Source organism: Rhododendron vialii, chromosome 2a (genome assembly GCF_030253575.1).
Source record: "Rhododendron vialii isolate Sample 1 chromosome 2a, ASM3025357v1".
Taxonomy (NCBI): Eukaryota; Viridiplantae; Streptophyta; class Magnoliopsida; order Ericales; family Ericaceae; genus Rhododendron; species Rhododendron vialii.
In genome coordinates, this window is record NC_080558.1 from 2944650 (window position 1) to 2962178 (window position 17529).

At 39.4% G+C, this 17529-nt stretch overlaps 2 protein-coding genes across 3 annotated transcripts; both read left to right on the forward strand.

Moving 5' to 3' along the window:
- Nucleotides 1-2900: 2900 nt before the first annotated feature.
- LOC131316354 (VAN3-binding protein-like) lies at nt 2901-8714 on the forward strand. 2 transcript variants are annotated; one of them, XM_058345691.1, is made up of 7 exons: nt 2901-3273; nt 4387-4512; nt 6086-6512; nt 7124-7399; nt 7495-7544; nt 7951-8008; nt 8167-8714. In XM_058345691.1, exons 1-7 carry the CDS (start codon nt 2968-2970, stop codon nt 8379-8381), a joined length of 1458 nt encoding a protein of 485 aa, XP_058201674.1. In that variant the 5' UTR covers nt 2901-2967; the 3' UTR covers nt 8382-8714. The 2 variants fall into 2 exon arrangements, with proteins under 2 accessions (XP_058201674.1, XP_058201673.1); XM_058345690.1 differs by having other exon boundaries at nt 2902-3273; nt 4384-4512.
- A 4665-nt stretch (nt 8715-13379) lies between these two features.
- LOC131309656 (chlorophyllase-2) lies at nt 13380-16715 on the forward strand. Its single transcript, XM_058336262.1, has 2 exons — nt 13380-13770; nt 15800-16715. The coding sequence occupies exons 1-2, from the start codon at nt 13495-13497 to the stop codon at nt 16478-16480; spliced, it is 957 nt and encodes a 318-aa protein (XP_058192245.1). The 5' UTR covers nt 13380-13494; the 3' UTR covers nt 16481-16715.
- Nucleotides 16716-17529: the final 814 nt, after the last annotated feature.

The window sequence follows — 17529 nt, forward strand, 5'->3', positions numbered from 1 at the left end:
CATTTTCATACAACTTAAAATGGTAGTATCTACTATGATTTGAGCACTGTATTTGCAAGCATCGATCTACACTTTTTTTTTTAACCAGACTCAGAAATTTGGATTATTCAAAATTCACATACAGGGCTAAAAACCTAAACCGGAGCCCGTCGATAAGACCAAACCCACTATAATTACCGAAAACTCATGCGTAAGACGAATATAAATAAAATGTCTATTTGAGATGACAATTTTTTTTTTCAAGCGGTATACACATCAACAAGGGTTAGAAGATAGTTAGTAAGTTAGTTCAAAAAGGTCCAAAAGACTGTTCGTAGCCCTAGTCTTGTATCATAAACATTTGCGACGGGACTCGAACCCTGACCTCCCCTGATAAAGGACCAGAAAAGACAAACCAGTGGGCCAACAGGATAAATGGGTGTCACTTCTCTATCTTAAACCCCTCTAAGGCCTACACAGTTTGCAGGTTTGTGGGCTCGCCGGACTATACGTGTGGGACTACTCTGACGTGGACAGGCCCATATCTGTGAGCTGGAGAAAAAATCGGAAGATTAGAATTTTGTGTGCGCGCAGAGATTCGTCCTTCGAAGTTATTCCTGTTTTCCATCAGTTTACCTCTGATTCCCGTTGAAAACAATAATTATACTAGTAGGGCAGTAAATAAACGAAGCAGCTCGCGAACTCAACTCGTTAAAGTTCGGTTTGATAGTAAATGAGTCGTGTTCGAGCTCGAGTTTTAGGTTCGTTTAGTAAATAAGCCGAGTGGAGCTCTGCTCGTACGAAAAAAGCTCGGTTCGTCAAGGAAAACTTGGCTCTATTAAAGAGACTCGTTTAATAAATGACTAAACTCAGCTCGTTAAGGGCTCGGCTTATTAAGGCTCAAGCTGAGCTCGAGTTCAAATTTTTGGCTCGTTTAGTGAACGAGCTGAGCTCGACAACGCTCGGCTTGGCTCGTTTGCAGCCCTAAATAATAGTAATTGATTTTTACACTCCTCTTTTTTATAACCACACTCTTTTTTTTTTGTCCTCTTGTGATGTAAATTTACAAAATTAATTTCTCATTTGCATAATCTTCCACGTTTAAAAGGGCAATATTGCAAATTCATACCACAAGAAGACAAAAAAGAAGTGTGATTATAAAAAAGGAAGGGCTAAAATCACTACCCGTTCATTATGTCTAAAATTGTTCCTTATCTTTGGTAGAGTTAGATGAAACAATAAGGGAAATAATTTTCATACACTTTTTTCTTCTTTATTCACATGAATTTACAATCTTGCCATTTGATGTGTAAAAAATTTTATTGGACAAAGGTCAAGATAGTAGATTCTTACGGACAGAAATAAAAAGCTTAGAGTGTGAATTGTAAAAAGGGTCGTGGAAATCACATTCCGACGGTAATATGTGACTGGTGGAGTATTTTATTGTCAATGTTCTACGGTGTACAAATCTCTGAGTAGTGGATAATGTAGACATAATATCACAAAATTAATATTTAATGTATTTCCACAAATATCACTCCCTCCCTCCCAAAATAATTGACCCAATTGTATTATCCGGATTTTTTTTTAAATTATTCATATCTTGGCGGATATTAATTATCAAAAACATGTGCTCGACCATCATTTTCCCTAATCATTACCCTTTAGACTATGTTTAGCATTTTACTGTTGTCCAAAAGGAAATTATTTTTCACTCCGCTTCTATGCAATTACTTTCTTTTTCTTGTCTTTATTTAAGTGTTACTAACAAACTAGAAGAAGATATTCTCTAGTAACAATTCGGACAATTGTTGGAGTTGTCTCACAAGGACGATCTTACAAACATATTTTCATCTGAAGATATCTCTGCATTATGAGAAAATATTAAATTAAGAGGATCTCATTCCTCTTACTTTTATTTTTTATTTTTTTTGACTTGCATTCCTCTTACTTATTAACTCACTTTCCACATATAATAAATGGTACTTTATCCATTCATGTCATCATGTATATAAAGACAAAAGAAAAAAAGTGCAAGAGGATAAAAATAGGGTGCAAAAATCATTTATCTACCAAAATGCCGAAATTAATTTGATGAAACGTATCAACATTTTTTGAAATAAAACAACAAATATTCTATAATCAAAGGTGCAAGAGAATAAAAGTAGGTTGAAAAATCAGTAATCTACCAAAATGCTGAAAGGAATTTAATGAAAGGTATCGTCATTTTTTAAATAAAACAAATAAATACACACTTACAGTGAGTGACACGTTGTGGGCCGGGTGATAAAGATCACAGTGTCCGTGGGTCACACACTGGAAGTGTATATTGGTTTGAGTGTGTTGGTGGCAAAGATGATAAAATAGGCTTCATACCACGTACGGTAAGCTTTATACTAGGAGGAGTACTCTTTCTTTTTCTTTTTATCATACTTTAAACTACTCCTTGGTAGCAAGTTTTATAAATTAACCTTTTACGTGACTCGTCTCATTAAAATTTGGCTCGACTTGTTTAGTAATTGAACCAAATTCAAACTCGAGTTTTTAGGCTGTTTAATAACCAAGTCATGCTCAATACTCAAAAGATGGTTGCTTTATAAGCTCGCTCTTTTTTAGAGGCTTATCAACTAAATTAACCCGACCCGACTTTTTTACAAATGAGCCAAACTCGAACTCAAATTTTAAGCTCGTCTCGAGCTCGAATCTTTTACAAACGAGCCAAACTTGAACTAAAATTTTAAGCTCGTATCGAGCTTGAACACTAATAAGCTTGGCTGGTTTGCACGGATACTCCTTGGGCTTTTTTTTTTTTCTTTTACCTAATCATCTATTCCTTGGCATTTGGCCTATTTGTTTGCAACTCTTTTCCCACGCGCAGTGACCCACACACATTCTCCGTTTATAAAACACCGACTCCGAGAGTCCCGCAATAAATCCAAACTTCAGGCTCACTCCAGATCCTACTCTCTCTCTCTCTCTGTGTCTAACATGGACCCAGTCCAACACTTCGTCTACCGACCACCCGAAACCCCAAAGGAGCCCATGGAATTCCTCTCTCGCTCTTGGAGCCTATCAGCACAAGAAGTGTCCAAGGCTCTGGCCCCACCTCACCACCACACGCTGGCCAAGGCCTGCAGCGGCGGCGTTGTCAAAAGTTGCAATGGCGGCGGCGGTGAAGTTATAGCGGAGGACCTCGTCGGAGAGGCGGAGGCGGCGGCGGTTTCTGGGAACCCATTTTCGTTTGCTTGTTCGGAGACTTCGCAGCTCATCATGGAACGTATCATGTCACAGTCGGTGAGTACACAACTTGGTAACACAACGAAAGACAAAACAAACATGTGTGGACAAATTTTGGGGATTCTTTTGTTTGTTGGGTCCGAATCAAGTTGTGCTCAATCGTTTCTCTCTCCACAACTTAATCGTTTCTCTCTCCTCTCTGAGTAGAATTGGGGCCGATAAATGAACCACACGACTCGAGTTGGAGCTCGTGGTTGCTCGTTATAAGTTTGTTCAAGATGGGTTTGTTCTTGAACAAATTAAACTTAAACATATTTTTAAAGTTCGTTAAAGTTATTATTGTGCTGATTCGACTTGTGATATGTGACAAAATTCAAGCTACTCGAGATCGATTTGTGTTCAGCTTGGAAAAAGGCTCATTTTTTAAGTTTAGTTGGTCTCATTGAAAATTCTTTTTGAAACTCTAGTTTTTCGAATCAAGATTGATCAACCGTATGCTCGCCTTGTTCCGCTGGTTTATCTAATTGTGCTCACTTTTGGGGATTTTTGGGTATCTAATTTTGGGGAGTTTTTTGGTTTGGTCCGGATCATATTGTGCTCCAATGATTAATTTTTATTTTTATCTCTCTCTCTCTCTGTAAAATGGGCTTCTAATTTTTGGCATCTGACTTGTACTATTTGTTATTCCTTGCAATAGTTTCGTTGCATTTTCCTGCTCCATTTTCTTGATTATGTGTTTTGCTTTAATTTCTGTCGGTTTGGCCCCTGTGGAAACCAAGGTGCTTCTTGAAACTACCAAAGAGTTTGTGGGGTATTAATTTACCTAGTTAGCAGGGGGCTTTCTATTTTCTCGAGAAGAAATTAGGACTGGAATTAGAATAAAGAAACATGGCACTCTTGCTCTGAATTTTGCAGGCTTAAATTTCAAGTTTCCTTTCTGTCTCTCCGTGAATAAAGAAACATGGCACTCTTACTCTGAGTTTTGCAGGCTTAAATTTCAAGTTTCCTCTCTCTCTTTGAGCCTGATTATCTCTTTTATGTATAAACTCAATTAATTAGGCTTCCATGATGACTATTTGCCTTTATTACAGACTTTATTTGTAAGTGTGCAACTAAAATAATACTAACAGAGAGATTGTTGAATTGTTTGGTGGGGGTGGTGTACAGCAGGAGGTATCACCACGCACTTCTGGAAGGCTTTCTCACAGCAGTGGACCCTTGAACGGTGGTGGCCTCAGTAATTGTGGCTCTCTCACTGACAGCCCCCCTCTCTCTCCCTCCGAAATCGACGACAAGGTCCCCTCTCTCTCTCTCTCTCTCTCTCTCCATATACAGTATATACATCCATACATACGTACATGAATAGTTGTTGATAAATCGGCTAAACCAACAAGCACACAACGCACGACGAAAAAACAGTAAAAGAAACAGAAAACGCAAGATATAGATATATGTGCGTGGTTCCCCAACTGTGTAGTCCAGTCCACGGCTCACACCCGTTTTTATTATGTATCAAATTAAGGATGGTGTATAACAGCTGCGTATAACAAGTATTTGTAACATAGGATTTATATCATCGATTACTGTAATATGACTCGCCGCGGGTCTTGAATAGTGAAAACAAATCAGGTTTCACAAGCTAAACAATAGTATAAATTATTAGGATATCTATATATATGCTCCTCTAATATTACATTATGTTTGCCCGCCGGCCACCCGACATATTTGCCGGAATTTGACTAGTACCCCACAACCCAGCTGGCGTGGTACCTTGGGGGGTGTTTCGTTTTTCCACAGAGAGAGAGAGAGAGAGAGAGAGAGAGAGAGAGAGGCGTCTCTCAGCTTTCTCTGTAACCAACAATGACTTTAATTGCACCCCAGATGGGTAGTCTCTGTTGATGCTTGGCTTTATTCTAAACAGAAACCTGTATCACCAATTTGGGTTGTGATCTGGACACGCCTAAAAGTACGTGTTTCCGTGCTTCATTTATGCATATATTGAACACTGTTGAGTGTAGCTCCCATCCTGCAGTTTCTACTAGCTTCCAATCACAAAATTCACTGGAAATAGAAATCCCCCAATTTGGATATGATAAAAGTGCTCTGGATGCTATAACACTCTCCCCTCATTTATGGACAAGATTCATCCAGTCACTCCATTGTCAAGTACAATGATCGAAATTATTGACTTTGGAGCTTGTCAAATAGGAGTAGTTTTTTTTTTTTCCCTAAAGGGGAGATTGTCAAGTAGATTATTCATGTGAAAAACTAGTATGATCGAACATCGACAGTTGCGTGAACAAAACAAATTTGTGCTAAAAAAAATGGGGTGAACTAAACAAAAATGGAAAATATAACGAATAGGATATCCAACTCTCACCCAAAAGAAACCTGAAAAAGCTTTGAAATGAATTCAGGTCAAAAAAATACCCAAGATGAAATAATTTGTCTTTGATTAGTGACCCGCAGCGCAAATGCGTATATATTTTTTCTGATTACTATCTAGGGATACAATCACACCGTCCGAGAGATATGTATATGTTGCATATACTTTTGTGAGCTAATTGCTACATACACGAGTTTCTCATGAATGGTTGTTTGAATGCATATATGTACACATGCACTGTAACATCCACTGAGATGATTGAGCTTCTCACACACAGGTCCAATTCTACTAGTGTCATCAATCCAATTATGACTGATAGACAGCCCGCAATGGTGGGTGGGGGTGTTCATGGCCCGCACCCGCACATACTAGAAATTCAATGCTTTTGCTTATTCAATTGCATTCTTGATGTCAACTATGTTAATTACTCTTAATTGCACTCTGCACCAATGAATGATGGATTGGATTTGATTGTGTGTGCAGTTTTCTCGTCTGAACTACCAATTGAATGCACAGTACAGTTGGGCAGCTACAACTGGTGGCTTCGCCGCTGCCAATGGTGGAGGGAAGACGGTGGGGAGGTGGTTGAAAGACCGGAGGGAAAAGAAGAAGGAAGAGACAAGAGCTCAGAACGCGCAGCTCCATGCTGCTGTTTCGGTTGCTGGTGTAGCTGCGGCTGTGGCGGCAATTGCCGCTGCCACTGCTGCCTCTTCTGTGTCGGGAAAAGACGAGCATATGGCTAAAACGGACATGGCAGTTGCTTCTGCCGCCACATTGGTGGCGGCACAATGTGTAGAAGCAGCTGAGGCAATGGGGGCCGAGCGTGAAATGCTTGCTTCAGTTGTTGGTTCTGCTGTCAATGTTAGGTCAGCCGGAGATATCATGACTTTGACCGCCGCTGCTGCCACCGGTATGTAACTCGATGTATAACACACACCTAGTTGGGATATATCAACTTCTTACAGCAATTTTGATGTTTATTGCGCCTTATGTGTTATGTTCATACTCATGTAATAACAATTACTGACAAGATTTTAGTACTTTGATGGAATGTGCTTCTCATTCTTTTCTTATGGAGTAAATGGATTTGGAAAATATTGTCCCTGAGACTTATTTAAAGGGCAAATAAAAGACCAAAATTTATTCTGAAAAAGTGAACCCCACATTGGGCTGATAGTGTCTTCATACTCTGCAGGGCCGTTTGGTTCTTATGGTTTACTTTTTTTGAAGCAAACCATAAGAACCATCAACATGGACCAAATGGTATTCCACTAAACCATAAAAACCATCAACACCATTCAATTTGTTTATTTAGATGAGAAAATGTTGGTTTTCTTGAATATGCAATTCAGCCCTCCTCCAGACTAAGCTTATTACTTATTTATTTGTTCAAATAAGCAATAAGTAAATAGGCAAGCCAACCAAACATGGCCTACAGGGTTTTTATTTTATTTTATTTGGTTCATGTTACTGCAAAGAGCATAGTCTGATGGAATCGTGGTTTGTGTTCTCTGGATGTAGCTCTGCGTGGGGCAGCCACACTGAAGGCAAGGGCACTGAAGGAAGTGTGGAATATAGCAGCAGTGATTCCGGTGGAGAAAGGACTGGCTGGATTGGCCATTAATGGTGGTGGTCATGGGGGTGGTAGTGGTAACGGCAATGGTAATGTAACTGGTAGTAAAACAAGTTCCAATAGCAGTTTCAGCGGTGAGCTTGTTCCAGAAGAAAATTTCCTTGGCATTTGCAGTCGAGAGCTCCTGGCCCGTGGTTGTGAGCTCCTGAAGCGAACTCGCCAAGGTACTTTCATATTGTTAGTCTGGTTGTAGCCAGGATGTTAACATCGTCGTGAACACAAGAATGGAAGAATAATATTGTTTCTTTCCTTGATGCAGGCGATCTTCATTGGAAAATTGTGTCTGTTTATATCAACAGAATGGGTCAGGTAAACTCAATCTAAAGCCATTTTGTTTCCCTAGAAATGAAAACTACACCTGAGGTTACATGAGTGAAAATCAGCAAATTGTTTTCATATTCGTTTTCGATTGGGGCTCTCTTTCTACCATTTTCCCATAAGGCACGGAAATTTGAATAAAAGTTCTGGATTGTTTCTCTTTTTGAATGATCGAAGTCAGTACCACAGAGGGTCTGAAATACATGATCTACGTGCCCTGATTAGATCTTTTGAGATCGTGTGTGAGCTGGTTGCTGCTAAAGGTTCGGAAACAAAAGATGAAATAATGCACAACTGAACAAAAATGATAATTTGTGCATTGTAGTTCACATGAATCCACCTTTTTATCTTGAATTGCAGTCTTTTTCTTTCCTGAAAACTAGTTATGAAACTGCAGGTGATGCTAAAGATGAAGAGCAGGCATGTTGGTGGGACCATGACAAAAAAGAAAAAGAGTAAGCCCCTTTGCTTTTGTCTTTCTCAGTGTGAAAATCTGAAATGGAGGGGTGGGGGTTTGATTCTGCATAGGGATTAGAGAAAGAGAGTGTCACTAAAGTGAAGATGGTGATCAAAAGATGCACTCTTTAAGTTTTTGTCTTTTTTGAATTTACAGATGTGGTGCTGGGAGTTTGTAAAAATGTCGCGGCGTGGCCCGGCCGCCACTTGCTCGAGGGCGGTGAACACCGTCGGTACTTCGGGTTGAAGACCTTGGTGCGCGGCGTCGTCGAATTCGAGTGCAGGAACCAGAGGGAGTATGATATCTGGACTCAAGGTGTCTCGAGACTTCTTTCCATTGCAGCTGAAAGGAAAAGCAAGCATAGAATTTGAAGAAGTTTTAATTGGGAAGGGTGGTGGTAAAATCGGAAAAAAAAATAGGGAATTTGGTATAGAATTCAAGGCTATTATGAGGCTTTTGGACTAACCATTATGTTTTAGAATATATTGTGGGGGGTTGTTTTCTTGGTGTACTTTTTGTAGAAAAGGGAAAAAGTAAAAGTTATCCAAATGGGGAGGTGGATTTCTTTACTTTAGGGGCAGGCATATGGTGGTCTTTTTTTATTTTTTTTTAATTTTCCTTGAACTGCTATGTACTAATGTTTAATTGGTAGACTGGACAAGAATCTGGAAATTGGTATAGAATTAATGGCTCTTGTACTGTAAGGCTTTTTGCTAGTCATTATGTTAACGTAGTTTTGTGGGGCTGTCTTGGTGTTCCTATTCTAAGGCTTCGGACTCGGATTAACAAATGTATTTCGTACTTGAGAATGATTTTCGCACTCTTCTTCCGAGAATCTACATTTGTTTTATGTATGAATTTGTAACTGTCCTTTTGTACGAGATCAATCGTGAAGATAAGTAAAGAATCGAGGATACACACAGAGGAGTGCGAAAATCACTTTGTTTTGGGTTTGTTTATGGAGCTGTTTGCTTGATCTTCCTACTATGGAAAAGAGATTATCAAAGTAAAAGTTCTCCAAATAGTTTACTTCATCCCCAAAAGATGGTTCAAGTGTCAACAGAGATGAGTTGAAAACCCGACATTTTTTGAGTTCGAAATTTAGCAGATTTTTGGGATTAGGCCGCAAGAGAGAAATCTTTTGCAAATCTCTTAGTTTGGGCTTGTATGAGCTGCTATTTGGTGAGACAGGAGAGAGAACCAGTCGAGGGATGCGCGAACTAGTCCGGTTACCTTTATGTCGAACCAAAAAAATAGTTGTGTTACTTGTGATCTGGTTTTTTGAAAATTGAACTGTCAAAGTGAAGTGTATGGGAACGAAAGCAACAAAAACCCCATGTGATCCAAAGAGATTGTTATTTGGTGTTTTGAGGAAAGGAAAAGGACTATATCTTGGACTAGGAATAGGGGCAGTCAAAAAGAGGAGGAAGGAAAGAATCCCATTTTGAGAAAAAGAATAATTTTTGGGCAGATAAAGACAATGCCCTTGATTCTCTGTCCTTGGTTGGTTCATGAGGTGGGCACATAAAATTCTCTACTTAATTTATTATTTAAGATTAGGTTATGGTTATGGACTGGGTTAAGACAAGATTTTGTCTTGATCTGCAATCTTCCACTGGATATAATAAGATTTGTGTGGATTTAGCGAATCAAGAATTCGTGTATTATCTTAATGATGATAAAGCAAAGTGAGGTAACTCATGAGATAAGTCCCACTTTATCAGTGGAATGTCCAAAACAATCAGCTATTAAAGAGAAAAGGGCTTCTTATTCCTTTCTTTTTCTAGTAGTAATCCAGGTACATTTTCTCTTTGCTGGTGTTAATAGTAGGGTAACTTGGATTGAGAGATAATGCCAGGTAGTGGTGCCGAGTGGTCGATTCGGTCGTTCATCTCAGGAATCGATGGCTCAGATTTTGACCGAGCGATGGACCGAGCCGTTCATGCCGAGATGATTGGCTGGATGCTCCTTAGTAGGGGTTGCTTGGCAACATCTCCGGATCCGGGTAACATGTTTTTTTTTTTTTTTGAGAATAGAGGAATAACATTGCAAATTTGCAAAATTTGAAATCTAGCTGAAAAAGTATACAGAGTAAAGAGGAAAACACACTTACAGAGAAAAAGGGAGGAAGGGATCACAAAAAACTCCGTGGAGAACATAACCAAAAGCCGAACAACTGAAAAAGAAAGAAAAAAAAAACTGGCGAAAACTCCCTTACATCTTCAAGCCAAAAACGTCATCGGATAACGACGACAAGCGATCAAGAGGGTACATAAGCTCGCCACATTTTATTCAGAACCAATTTTTGCTTTATCAAAGGCGAGTAGTTATTCAGTGGCCTAGCAACAAGGTCACCTGATATGACAGTTTTCTTTCGCATCACACAACCATGTAGGTTTTCGTTGAATTAGTTGTAGGCCCTACATAGTTTGTCATGAGGAGAGGATCGTTGGTGATCACGTGGTTGGGGTTTTTCCATGAAATCCCTGATTAAAGTAATCATACTTGGGGACAAAATACTTTTATTAGCCAATATCTAGGCTCTACGACTAGGCTTGGGTTATTTGGTTATTTGTTTTTTTTCATTGGGTGGGGCTTGGGAGTACAAGTGCAGGCCTGATTCTGGGTTGTCTTGATTGGGCTTTGGACAACTATTTCATTGGGCTATTGACAGACCGGTCCAAAATGAATGTAGGCCTGATTCCGAGCTTGAGAGCTCAAACTACTTCAATATTTGTGAGTATGTGGGCCGGACCCATACTATGTACACCCATAGAGTCTAGGCTGCAAACAAGCCGAGCCGAGTTTTGTCGAGCTCGACCCTTAACGAGCCAAGCTTACTAAACGAGCCTCTTTAATCAAGTCGAGCCTTCCTTAACGAACGAACTACACGAGCCAAAAACTCGAGTTCGAGTAACGAGCCGAGCTCGCTAGCTGCTCAGTTCATTTACAACCGTATCCATTGTATTGGGGCTTTGAATTGACCTGTCCATTGTAGTGAGCTGCAAAATGCGTTGCATTCATTTACGATTTTGGCTTCTCTGCGGTCTAATTTGGACTGCAAAGAGCAATCCGAGAATCTCGGCCCTTTTTTAAGTATTTTTTTTATGATTCAAATTTGATGAATGACTTTAGACGTCCAAGATGTGAAGGACTTTTTGTGATCTGAGTTTTGGAATGCAGAGAAGCCGGGTCTAACTCTGAAAAGCTAGATCAAGTTCTCATGTTTGTGCTGCTAGACTATTGAAATTTGGATTTGCAAATGGGGACTAGTGATGGCAAAATCCACCTACGTCAACCATTGCGGTGTTGTCATGTTTGCTCACTTAAAGAAAAAGGGTTTCTCTCTTTATTATTTTTCCAAATTTTTGGGAAATTCATACAGAAAAAAGAAAGATTAATATGCTTACACGCGTTCTCCATCATTACGAAAGTGATGGTAGTGGGGCAAAGGGTCTAAAATATCTATAGCACAATATTTCTAGCTCCCCCAATTTTTCGCTAGAAGAGCGACGTATCAAGTTGAAAGTCACTCTTCAATTTATTTTTTTCCCTCGACAAAAGTTAGTATTGCTAGAATAGTTAGAATGACATCTTAGATGAGTTGAACTCCCGACTTTCTTACTTCTGGCACATTAGTGCGCCTGCTGATACCGTTAGGAAAAAGACATCTTAGTGTGGATCCTCGCTCTGTGAAACGAAAACAAGAAAAATGTAAAAGATAGGAAATGATAACAAGTTGAGGAAATGAGCTTTTCGATCTGGACCAATGTTATGAATACCGTACTGGCCAGGGTATCGGTTTTCTTACTAGTACGGTACGTACTGGTACTTGTCAGATACCGGGTACCGTTTCGAATTTACCGCAACTACAATATATATAATAATTATATATAATCATAATTCAAAAAAATTTCCCATACTATGCAATTCATCATAAAATACATATGTGTTTGCATCTTGTCCCACATTGCCTAGTTACAAAACTCTTTTCCATCTTAAATGACTTTGCACACTAGTGGACTTGTAAATGAGGACCCAAGGAGAGGCCTCGCGAGCGCAGCAAAATGGGTTGTGGCTGACGGCAATTTGGAAAAATTGATTCGGAAACCAATTAACCGGGTGCGTTTCATGGGTTATTCGCGCGCAGGGGAGGTGCAAATCCTGAATTTGAGCCTCGCGCACGTACTATGGTTAAAGCCCATGTTTTTTTCTTTTTTGGGGTTAAGATAACCACCCAAAAAAATAACGTTTTTTTTTTTGACCAGAAAATGATTAAATGACAGAAAAAAAAAAAAAAACCTTCAAAATCTCGGCCGGAATTCCCGGTACTCCGGTACTGGCCGGTATTTTCCGAGATGACCGGTACCGGGCGGTAACGACCGGTATTTGGTCCGAAACGGTATTGGGGAATTAGGGTACCGGTTTCTCTCAAATCCGGTACGTATTGATATCATTGATCTGGACTAAGTTAGAGTAAGGTTGGAGGAAAATGAACAGGGACATGTGAAGTTCATTTTCTAGTTACGTTAGAGCATCTGTGCCTCGGGTTTAAATTTGAAGATGTCAATTTTTTTTTGGAATACTACATATGTGACAATCACAGTGTCAATTTTGTAATATTATAGTATTCTATATTGAAACTTTCATTTTTTCTGAACTCCAAACAAAACTAGTTTACAAAAAGTCACCATACTTCAGCATTCCCAAATTATTTGGCCATTGCTACATAAGATTTGGCTCACATCAGATAGCAAAGCTCCAGAAGGGCTTAATAAATTCGGCAATTAAACCTCCGCGTAAGAACTGACATCTAGCGTTGGAGATGCTCTTACCCGTCAAAGGAGTAATAAAGGGGTTTTTTCGTTAAGCGTTAAGTTATGGACAACTTCTTGCAGTCCATCCATAAACGTCAAATTGTTTTCATTAAATTATAAGTAGTAGAAAATATGTTGGGTTATTAGAAGAAAATGTGCTGGAAATTTTAGTTTAGTTTAATATGAACAACTTCACAAAAACCAATAAATTATAGCGTAAATTTTTCAGTGAAACGTGGCCTAACTATAAGTAGTTTGATTTTACTTGTTTTTTTTTTTTTATAAGTTAATATAGACAAATGATTTTAGCACTCCAATTTTTTATGATGACACTCAAAAACTTGTCTTTTAGTGTAAAAATTATACATAACAAACACACTAAAAAGACAAACTTTAGAGTGCCATCGTAAAAAATTGGAGTACCAAAATCATTTTCCTTAATATAAATCTAACATTGAAGCACAGCTTTGAAAAACCAAAACTCTCCTATAAAATAAAAATCAAAAATTTTGCTTTCACATTGAGGTGGTGGGGCTATAGCCTATAAAGGCCACACACAAGTGGAGTAAAACTTATCCCAAACTCAAAGCAAAGAAAAAAGAAGAACAAAACCAAAGTTAGATACTAACAAGGAAGAAGCCTCAAATATCTTAGTGCCAATTAGGTCATGTCTCCTACTTCTACTTCTACTTCATCTCCAGCCACATCTACCGGTACAAGTGTGTTTGAGATTGGAAAGCACAAGACTCTGCTCCTGAGTGTTGAGACCACCGGTTCATCACTCTCTGCCCTCCCTCCGAAGCCACTGCTGATTGCCACACCATCAGAGGCTGGAGAATTCCCAGTGTTGCTGTTACTCCATGGCTATCTTTTCTACAATTCTTTCTACTCTCAGCTCATCCAACACATTGCTTCCCACGGATTCGTTGTTGTTGCTCCTCAGGTTTGCTTTCTATGAACAGGAATTCTTTGTCCCCCAAAAAATATAGTTGCCCATGATTTTTGGAGGCCTGTGGTAAAACAACAATATGAGGCCTATGTCTATATATTTTTATGATTAGATATCGGGCCAGTTTACACGCACCTTTATTAATTCTGGGACCATAACCCACCGTGGGATCCACTTTTAGCCGGAGCAAATGCGCTGTATGGGCTGGCTCCAAAGGAGTTGATAGCACCTTAGGAGAGGGTAAACCTGTAATTAGGAGTGTAAACGAGCCGAGCCGAGCTGAGCTTCGTAGTGTTCGAGCTTGGCTCATTTACAATTAAATGAGCCAAGCCAGGCTAATTTACTTAATGAGTCTCTTTAAATGAGCAGAGCCTGTACAAACGAGCTGAGCTTTTGCGAGCTGAACTTTTTGAGTGTCGAGAAACTCGAGCTCGAGCTCGGCTCAATTATTGAACGAGCCTAGCCAAGCTACGAGCTGCTCGGTTCATTTGCAGCCCTACGTGTACGTAAGTCTCAGACATTAACCACCAGGCCAACCCCTAAGCCCTTGGGGTTAATGTGAGGCCTACATTATTTGACTTTTGGAATTTAGATAATTGAGGCTTCTTCTACGCCCAAAAAAAAAAAAAATTGTTAGGGGCCTCAGGCGATGGTATGACCCAATTATGTTAGGAACACAAATACTTAACAGCAGAGCAGAAGGAATAGCAGACTCATCTCTCGAGCAAGAGGCTAATGAATGGAGGCGACAGGCGAGGGAGCAACTAAAACCAGTACTATGGATGACCTACGCACTTACACAAATTCAGATACATATTGCACCGTACTGTGTCCTTGGCCCCTCAACCAATCTATGCAAATGTGTTTTTAAGTGTTTACTCTGGAGTTTTTTGGGGTATAACCGGCCTAATGATGGTGCTCCCCTCTGCTATTTTCCATGTTGCAATGATAAAAACTAAGTTTTCCTCAACCTTTCATCCTTTCAGTTCGAGGGTTGTTTGCGATAGTCATGAGAACAAATGTCAGATTATAGCTTTAGATTCTGCTTTAAGTATAGACTCTCAGAGAATCAGATAAAATCAGTTTCCAAAATACTTAGAATCCAAAATTTGATCTGAAAAGCACGTACATTCAACTTCTCCAGGAATAAATTTTACATCATTTTTCAATTACCAGGAATCTCTAGGAATCCGAAAATTTGTTGATTAGAATTGTTGACAAACACTCACAATGACTTTTAAAAGCTATCCTAGAATTTTTCGTAACACGCACTTTGACCCAATTATTTGAACCTTTGTAGAGCAATGCACACATTCCTTCGTTTTTTAACTGCACTACTATGTTTTTGGTTCTCAAATTTCCTACTAACTTCCACTCACATTTTGTTCCCGACCCGTGAATTTGCATATTTGCATATGTATGCTACTATCCGTGGTGATTCAGGAAAATTGCCTATCCGAAAATGGTTAAATCACTAAAATGGGTGTTTATGAATCTCAGTCATGTTGGCTTCTTTGCCATCCGTTCGAATTCTGTTTCCCAGAATTAACCTCATATCATTGTTGCTTTTGTTTGGCAACGTGGATGACTTCATCAAGAAGGAAAGAAATGTGAATGATTTTGTTTGGATTTTGTCAAAGAAATTTGATGGGGGCATAAGCAACCACGCTTATGATGTGACTTAAGTTGTAGGTATCAGACAAAACTAAGGGGTCCTATTGCCATACACTGCCAATTTGAAAACGTCCATGTCTTGTTCTTTGTCACAATCAAGTCTGTTTTTTTTGTTTTGAACCCTCAAAGTCTGTTTGGCACCCACAAATCTTCTTGTTTTCATACCACATGCCTTATCCTTTAGATATGTATGAGCAATTACATAGCCCCAAAAACGTAGGACGTATCTTTCTGGATGAGTTTTCTTTGAGACATTTTTGTAGGTGAACTGTTTTCCTTTCCAAACACCTATGTACTTGTAGTAGTTTGATGTCTACCTCGTCTTGGATGTGGTTTTGCACTGCAACAGTTATACTGTGTGGCTGGACCAGATACAACTGATGAAATCAAGTCCGCGGCTGCAGTAACAAACTGGTTCTCGGAAGGACTCGACAAGGTTCTCCCAACCAATGTTCTCCCAAACCTCAGCAAGATTGCCCTTTCTGGCCATAGTCGCGGAGGGAAAGCCGCTTTTTCCCTTGCTCTGGGCAAAACAGCCACTCCGAAATCCTTGAAATTTTCAGCATTAATAGGGATAGACCCTGTTGATGGCATGGACAAAGGGAAACAAACTCCCCCAAAAGTACTCACCTATGTTCCTAACTCCTTTGATCTTGAAATGGCAGTTTTGGTAATTGGTTCCGGTTTGGGTGAAGTACGAAAAAACCCTTTGTTTCCTCCTTGTGCTCCCAAGGGGGTTAACCATGAAGATTTTTATAAGGAATGCCGAAAACCGGCTTGCCATTTCGTTGCTAAGGACTATGGCCATGTTGATATGCTTGATGATGACACAAAGGGGATCAGAGGGAAGTCCAGTTATTGTTTGTGTAAAAATGGCAAGTCTAGAGAACCCATGAGGAGTTTTGTTGGTGGGATTGTTGTGGCTTTCTTGAGAGCTTATTTGGAAGGCGATTTTAGTGACCTTGTTGGTATTCGATATGGGCATGAGAAGGTGCCTTTGGAGCTTCAAAAGGTTGAGTTTCTTGACTGAAACTGGGATACAGAAGAGGAGAGAAGAACTCAAACTTGTTGCTTGAAGATGAAGATTTGTTACCATAACTTCATTTTCTGTGCTTCTTTAGTTCTATATAGTTATTTACTGATAGCATCAGAAATGATGAAAAGAATTTGTGATAACCTTGTGATTTCAGTACTGAATTCACTCACCGTAAGTACAGAGTTCGCTATAGATCTATCAATAAAGAGTTGTGTTTATTTTGCCTTTATGGATTGTATCGATCCGAAAATGGACTTGTAGGGTTCTTGTGGTTGATCCAAATGAAGTATGTTGTACCAAAGGACTTCGCGCACAAATGAGATGCTGCCATAATGGCCCAACCAACTTCCCGAAGGTGGCTTGATGAGTCCCGATTTGGCAAAAACACTCGCATCTCGTGCACCAAACTGAGCCTGTACATGCTTGAGTGTAAAAGAATTTATCTTTACAGACAACCATCGTACTCTCTTGAATTCTTGTGATTCTTGGTGCTTTTGTTTGTTCCTTTTCTCTCAAACTCTCAATACTATACTGGGTCCTAATTTCCAAACGACATGATTTCGACTCATTGTTATTGGTATAAGTCTCTAAATGTTACTGCTGCTTTGCCAATTCGTAGAGGTGAAATATTGCATGTTTTTAGGTTGATAGTGAAGAATTCCCACTACATAGAAAATTTTCCCGAACGATGCAATAGGTAATTCAAAGTCATCCAGTTACCCAACTTTTTTTGCATTCGATGTTGTGTCCATATTTCTGGTCACGGGTTCGAATCGCGAAAACAGCCTTTCTATTTGCAGGGGTTAAGGCTGCATACAGACCCCGCAATGGCGGGAGTCTCGTGTTGCCCTTTACATCCAGTATATCCAAAGCCTTTTTATATCAACAAATATTAACATATATCCCCCTTGCTTATCAAAGAAAAAAAACATATATAACCCCCCCGTAAATAGGATGTAAGAAACTTTTCATTGCTGGGAGATATTATTTACTTCAATATAATTTTTCAAGTTTCTTCAATTTTTTTTCTCTGATCGCATTAA

Coding starts and splice junctions, on each gene's coding strand:
- LOC131316354 (XM_058345690.1), top strand. CDS start 2,968: ATGGACCCAGTCCAACACTTCGTCTACCGACCACCCGAAACCCCAAAG. Junction 4,513..6,085: donor CCTCCGAAATCGACGACAAG/GTCCCCTCTCTC, acceptor TTGTGTGTGCAG/TTTTCTCGTCTGAACTACCA. Junction 7,545..7,950: donor ATATCAACAGAATGGGTCAG/GTAAACTCAATC, acceptor ATGAAACTGCAG/GTGATGCTAAAGATGAAGAG.
- LOC131309656 (XM_058336262.1), top strand. CDS start 13,495: ATGTCTCCTACTTCTACTTCTACTTCATCTCCAGCCACATCTACCGGT. Junction 13,771..15,799: donor TCGTTGTTGTTGCTCCTCAG/GTTTGCTTTCTA, acceptor GCACTGCAACAG/TTATACTGTGTGGCTGGACC.